The following is a 7,057-nucleotide window of genomic DNA, read 5'->3' as shown; positions in this document are numbered from 1 at the left end:
AATCGAGTCGTGCATTTTGCAGGAAAGATATGTACAACTCTATATAGACCGATATGACAGAAAGGCACTGCCAAAAAGGAAGAAAAAGACCAAAATATACAAGAAAAGCCAGCCGAAAAGCAAACCGAACAGGAAAATGAAGGACTATACAGCAGTATAACCCTACACAAAAGATGGCAGTGACCATCACAACAAATACGCTCATACGCCAAAAAGACACCAACTTATATATATCATGTATACCAGTCTACCAAGAGAAACTCTCTTCCACATAATCAACGCTGGACTGGGACTGTCTCTTGCGACAAACACGGCGAACGTCATCACTCAGACCGCCATTGCCACAGACAAGCACACCCATGGCGCCAACTTGATTCTCGACCTCCATGCCGACCAGCGTATCAATATTGGGACGACCAGGGAACATCTGTACAGTCGCAGAGGGACTCTGGATCTCCTTGGTGTTGCGCGGCCGCGTAACAAAGAGCATGATGCGCAGGACTTCACGGCGGCGATCCATCGCCAAGATACTGGTCATCCAGGGCCGGATCCACTCCAGGTGTTCGGGCGACTGGATGATCCAGACGAGTGTGACGCGGCGGGCAGCGACAGTGCCGTTCGCGAACCCAGCAACCAGGTGGCGCACAAAGGGAACGTGGTGGGTGATACCGACTCCGCCGGCGAAGAGCATCACAGTACCGTATGAGTCCATGGTGTGGATGTTACCATATGGGCCCTCGGCAAAGGCGCGGAGGGTAATCTGTGAGGTCGGGGAGTTTGCAGCACGCTGGAAGAGCTTGTCGGTCATTCCGGTGCGGCGGCGAACGAGAAGAGAGATGGTTTCTTTTTGGGGTGCGCTGAGGATGTCTTTGCTTGTGAGTGGGAGTGATTTCTCGTCGGTATTGCTGTCTTCAGCTTCGCTCCAGCCAACGGAGAATGGGTGCGAGGTCCACAAGCCCACTGATGGGATGTAAAGGTAGATGTGCTGGCCCGGGCGGAAGGTCCAGGGGCGGGCTATGCGCAGGGTAATGCGCATTGCGTCGCCGTGCATGGCCTCGATGGTTGCGGTTGTGGATTCACGGCCGCAGTTGCGGTACACAATGATTAAGAAGCGGGTAGCTCGCTCGAGGGCCCAGAGGATGATGGATGCAAGCAGATAGGTTTGCGCTGGTAGGTTGTTGAGATGAACCCAAAGGAAGCCCATGGAAAGGGCTGCAATGACAATGTGCAAGTGGAGGAATGTCTCATAGAATGCATGGCGAATAGGCGAGGGCGAGTGCAGCAAGAGCGCAGTGAATGCACAAGCGGCTACCAAGCCGGTCAGCAAAAAGTTGCTACTACTCAGAGCCATTCCGACAACACTCCAGCCTTTCTCGTTGGCTTTGGGGATAGCCCATGCAAACACATGCGCAAGACTCTCCAGCACCACGATGCGGCCGAGCCATCGGTGGAGCAGATTCCATGTATCGAAAGGCACATGGAGCATAGCAATGAGGGGGTTGCTACGGCCGGCCATCAAGATCAATGGGATCAAGTTCACCGTTGCCATAACTCCAGTGCGGTTACGGATCACACCAGCAAGGGTGTCTGACTCGGATCCATAAGGGGTTGTCACACAGCAGAGCGTGACGTTCATGGCGATAACGCCGGTGACAAGGAAGGCGTGGAAGCGGCTAGGCAAAGTACCCATGTTAAGAGCCGATGAGAGCTGGAGTTCACGGTTGTGTCGGTTGCGGAACAACGCAGCGTATATGATATGGTCCTTGATCCAGGCAAAGGTGTTGTGTGTAGAGACGAAGTACCGTTGTCGGTCATCGGTGAAGCTTGCCAGGCGTCGAAGATGGCGAGAGAAGCGGAAGGCGAGCTGCCAGATGTAATAAGCGGCGGCAGCACATCCAAGGGCGAGGAGTGAATAGCGTGCCAGATCATCATTGACGGCTTCGTAGTAGGGAGAGTAGCCACCAGATCGTTTTTCGATGTATTCAATATCCATTGCGCTGGTCAGACCGGCGAGGGACATCGCCAGAAGAAAGGAGTGCATGACGACCAACCAAAGATACCGCAAGTCAAGTGCTTTAGGATTGAACTTGATGTGTTATTTAGCGAGGCCAGCTCGCTGGAAAAGAGTGGATTGGAAAGGGGGACGTTGATATCTGTCCGACCCCAGGAAAGCTCGGAAGATATTGTCGAGTAGAACAGCAAACAGAACAACCCCAGGTTGCTTGGTCAAATGAAAGAAGCAAGGATTGAAGGGATTCAGGCGCTTAGGGGTTTTCCGCTGGGTGGCTGGTGTCAAGTAAAGGACCTGCCTATATCTAATGTATAGAATTCAGAGCGAAAGCATGGGATAAAAGCCGTATATCAATATATTTCAGTCCAATTGGGCTCTGTGAGAAGCAATAATGTTCACAAAACAGCGGGCGATGTTTGTTAAAGGCTGTTGTCGACGGGCAACGAAAGGAATGCTAGTGATCCAGTCACTGCCAAGAAGAAAAATGGGTTAATGATGGGAATTTGTCGGAAACAATGAAGATTGTCTCGAAAACAAAGGCAAGATAAATGAGACAATGTTGATTGTTGTTTAAAAAAAGGAAAGAATAACAATGAAAGATCGAAAATAGATAGAAAGAAAGGACTGTTTCCCCTTGTGTTCAGTCCAGTGAAGAAAAGAAGAAGACAAGAGTCAGGACCAACCGAACCAATATGTAGAAGTCAACCAAGACTCTCCACCTCTAGCGCGGCCCATATCATGTGGAATTCGCTTTTCCATTTTGATTTCCGGGTCTTTTTCTTCAATTTTTCTCGAAAGAGGGGGTTTGGCGCTGGGGCCACAGATCGGTTCAAGGGGATTTCTCATGTGCGTATGGAGTATAAAGGTAGACGATCCTGCAGATCCAGTGCAGCGAATCGGGGGCTCATATTTACAGATAGCCTCTGTCAAGTTTAGTGGAATATGGACCTAGAACATACGACAAGTCAAGCCCGAGTTGTCATAACGTAGTGGGAATATCGATCAAGGGTTGTGACTGGCCCAGCACTGAACAACAGTGAAACAGTCAGTGGACAGGCAGAGTTTGACAAGGATCAACAACCACACAGGCCGACATAGATCCGGCGGCAATGCTTGGCCTACGACTGGCTTGTTTGAGAAAGGGGCTTTTTCTTCATCGATAGGCCAATGTGAAGTCGGAAGTGGGGAAAAGGAGGGTATGTGGAGGTCACGTTTTCATATTCGACTGGTCTCCTTTAGCGCCTAGTTCAACTCAGAACACAAAAATGAACGGAGTAACCCACATTAGGGGCCCGTGAAACAGTCCGGGCATGGGCTATTGCTCTCCTCCATATGTTGTACTCCGTAGTCATCACTGTAAAAAGTTAGCTCTCCGTCTTCAGGGGGGGATGGTTTCTTGGCACTTCATTTATATCAGACTCTAATCTCCTCTCACAGAGAATTCCCCCGAGAAACTCTGCCTTGGCCAAACGCTCTTTGATGAACTTGGAATAATTATTCTTACCTTGGTCCTATATACTCCGTAGTAGTTTGGCAAACTGAAATGAGAACATATGTATGTACAGAGTATTCCGTGTGATCCAATGTCTTATATCCTAATTGCGTGCTGTGAGTCTATATCATCCAAGGCCATTCCATGTTGGCGCCGGAGTTGCGTCGGTGTACAATCCAATCTGTTTTATCTTACGTGCCAGATAAAGTGCGCATATGACTTGTCTCAAATCAATCTCCAATTTTGGGGTCTTTCCATTGGCATCGCGAGGTCCAAAGGCTAGTCCAAAGTTGAGAAAACAAATAAAAACGATTATAGAGATCCTGAACAATCGTCTCAACAACAAAAATAACACCAATCCAAGGCCATGGGTATCAAATCAAAAAATCCTAAACACCGATTTCCCAAAAAAAAAGCGGACCGCTCATTCATATCCACCGTTCCCTCCAAAAGAATCAAGATATTGTACGGAGTAAACAGTCGGTCAAGCTAGGCCATGTAGCCAGCCAAGACCTTCCTCTGCAATGTAAGATGTGATAGGCATCCAAGTACCATAGACGAACCAGGAGACTATGGGGAATACCCGACACTCTGCCGGCGCAGGTGAACTGTCACCGGTCTCACGTAGGACCAGCCAAGAAAGCCCGGGCCCCGCTCAGAAAAAGCTGAGCTCATCGTCACTATCGCTATCCTGATAGCATGGAATAGCCGTTTGTCGAGGTATTGGCGGCTCAACAATATGACGCATGGTTGAAACCGAAGGGCGCGTAGACCTTCGCCTCTCTACTGTGCGATGGACCTGCTTTACCGCACGCTCCAAAGTCGGCCGAACAATAGGCTGGCATGGGCTGCTTTCTTTGTGATTGATGATCACAACTTCAACCTTCTGTTTCTGTTGTGTTGCGGAGGTCGTCCGTCTAGTCAGATTGGTGCTGCGCTCTCGCAAGATGCCTCGGCGAGTGACTGGCTCCACATTAGAATTGGATTTAGTCGGAGTAGGAGAGCGTATTTCGGGATTGTTCCCACCCCTGTCAACTACAATCACAGGGGTGGGTCGTTGGCGTTTTCTAGGTCGTATGGATGAAACTTCGCTGTCCTCGAAAGTTCGCTTGGTCGCCATCAGCGGAGGCGATGAAGTCAAACTTGAGGCAGTGTCTCGGAAGTCATCAGGCCCAGGTGAGCTGCTGTCTGTGTCTGTAGAGGAAGAGATGCAGGGCACTGGGCTGGATAGCATGCGCATGGGTCTTCGGGCCTTTTGCACTAGGATGGGCTTTCCTTTTGTCGGCGGCGTAGATGCCACCCACTCGCCTATGCTATCTTCCCACCGAAACAGGCCCGCACTCCGGCTAGACTCCTCGGCTTCTTCTAGGGACCTTTGGGCAGACTCTTCCTGGCGCTGTTTTGTTACGGCCGCCTCTTGAACGTCGACGGCCCACATGTGGTCATCGGGATCTCCTGTGGCTTCTGCAAACTCCATGGCGGCTTCTGCAGCCACTCGCCCAAGGAAGGTAGATAAGGCTGGTGTATCGGCTAATTGGACAAGTTGCGAAATCATGCCACGTATTTCGCCGCTAGTACGTTCGGTTTCATCTTCTGCACCTTTTTTGAGGCCGCGAAACGCTTGGTGCACAAACAACGCTAACTCTCTAATCATGTCTGAGTGAGATACTATAATCTGCGCGCATTCGTCAACATTGACTGTTGACGCCATCACGTAGTGGTCATTATCCAATAAAAGTTTGTCGTTGCACTTTACAAGACTGGTAGCCAACAAGATGCAGCCACGGCGTAACAATTGATGAGGAGTGTGGTTAGCCCGCTGCGGAACAGAATTTGAATCCAGTTCTCGTCGCAGAGCAATGTAGAGATAGCTTGTGATATAGCTAGCCTTCGTTCCATCCGCACAATCAATATCATTGGGGGCACGAGACCGTGAAATATGCATGCCGCAGAGTGCTGCCATGACGCTTATGACGTGATTGCTCAATGCATCCTCCACCTGCAAGGGACAAGGCCGCGCAATATTTGAGATCTCCCACGATGTGGTGGAAGCAGCCCTGGTCGCACGAGCACGAGCAATCTTTCCCTTCACGGGGAATTTGGAGGCAGGACTCTGAGCAGCAGTGACAGGGCGGACATCGCTAGCTGAGAGAATCACAGCTTCAATCAACCGTGTAGCTGCGGGACAGTCTTCATCCTCTTGCGAAAGGGATATTGTTGCTCGCGTCATCCAACTAGTCCATAACTTGGTTCCCATCCATTCTGGGGATAGCACTCCTCGCAAGAGAAGCTTTGCAAGTTCGTCGAAGATATAAGAGCGACTGGCAACGCCATGATGAGCATATTTGCGTAACAATCGGATCGGATCCGAAGGATCATTCTCAACCGCCGGCCTTAAAGCCTGGGGGTAAGGGTAACTTTTGCGTGTAGAAAGCAATGTAGAGAGCAATGAGTTACTTTCTTCGGGCGCAAAGGAATGACATTTCTCAATCAGCGCGCAGGCAATCGAATCAGTTATCCAATGGTTCTGTATCAGGGTAGAAACCAAGTAGATACCCTGTGCGCGAACAGCCTCGCGGAGTGGCTTCCAACCTGTCCCACAAGGCGCATAAAATGCTTCCAATTCTGTAAAATATGCATCGCACATGTCTTCGTCCCCGTCCCCATCCAACTCGTTCTGCGCTTCCTGCTCGCTCGCAATAAATTCAGGTAGACTTCGCACAACCATAGACAGCAGGGATCGCGCACCGCGCCTGTTGCTTCCAGTTACGGGTTTCCCTTCTTGCTTGGATACCACAGTGTTACAGAGGAAATTTTGGAAGACACGATCGAGGTTGTGTGCAATGTCGGCGAAGCCCAGATCACCAGACTGGTCGAGAAGTTCTTGCCAAGGGCTCTTGTGGAGCGAATATCGATCACGGAAGACTTGCGGTTGTGATGGTTGGATATTGGAGTTGGCTTGGCCTTCCAACCGTTCTGACTGTGCACTCGGGGGCATCTCCCATCTCCTCCCAGTGATGAGTGGTGTCGCGACCTCAATAGCACCAGGTAGGGTTCGTGGGGCTTCCGGGCTGTGTATTGATAACCTGTTACGTTTTTTGCCTCCAGTCTCCTCTGTTTTGGACGAATACTTGTGCCTGGGTCGACGTCGCTCGGGCTTTTTCCCTGGAATCCAAGCTGGGTCGTTTTCATCCGGATCCACATCTGAACCTGAGCAGTTTTGCTGGCTTTCTGGTTTGTAGTCGGTTTCCAAAATAGGCATATCACTGCCCTCTGCAGTTTCTTGTGGTTTCGACTCGGTCGCGATCATCGACTGCGTTTCTTTGTGCTTTGCGATTCGACGGCAGATGGAGGTCAAGGGGCGCAGGACACGGTTTGCCCATTTTGCGGTGGCTTGGCCGTCCTCCATTTGGAACGAAAGGACTAATAATATCTGATAATAGTATACAACTGCCAGAAGAATCAGCACTGTCATAAGTTCTATTATTGGTCATTGGGGTCGCATTGTACCAACCTGGCCGTACCAACAAACCCTTCAATGATGCATGATAGGA

General features: G+C 50.3%; 2 protein-coding genes across 2 annotated transcripts; both read right to left on the bottom strand.

Annotated features, from left to right (window-relative positions):
* Positions 1–247: 247 nt before the first annotated feature.
* Positions 248–2,041, bottom strand: N7516_004273 (ferric reductase family protein; the record flags this gene model as incomplete). The annotated part of the gene is made up of 1 exon (XM_057216993.1): positions 248–2,041. One exon carries the CDS (start codon positions 2,039–2,041, stop codon positions 248–250), a length of 1,794 nt encoding a protein of 597 aa, XP_057078876.1.
* Positions 2,042–4,158: 2,117 nt separating this feature from the next.
* N7516_004272 (uncharacterized protein) lies at positions 4,159–6,912 on the bottom strand (the record flags this gene model as incomplete). The annotated part of the gene is made up of 1 exon (XM_057216992.1): positions 4,159–6,912. One exon carries the CDS (start codon positions 6,910–6,912, stop codon positions 4,159–4,161), a length of 2,754 nt encoding a protein of 917 aa, XP_057078875.1.
* Positions 6,913–7,057: the final 145 nt, after the last annotated feature.

Source organism: Penicillium verrucosum (genome assembly GCF_028828655.1).
Source record: "Penicillium verrucosum strain IBT 35672 chromosome Unknown utg000001l_segment0_segment0, whole genome shotgun sequence".
In the NCBI taxonomy this organism is placed as follows: domain Eukaryota; kingdom Fungi; phylum Ascomycota; class Eurotiomycetes; order Eurotiales; family Aspergillaceae; genus Penicillium; species Penicillium verrucosum.
This window is presented reverse-complemented; position numbering and strand designations above follow the sequence as displayed.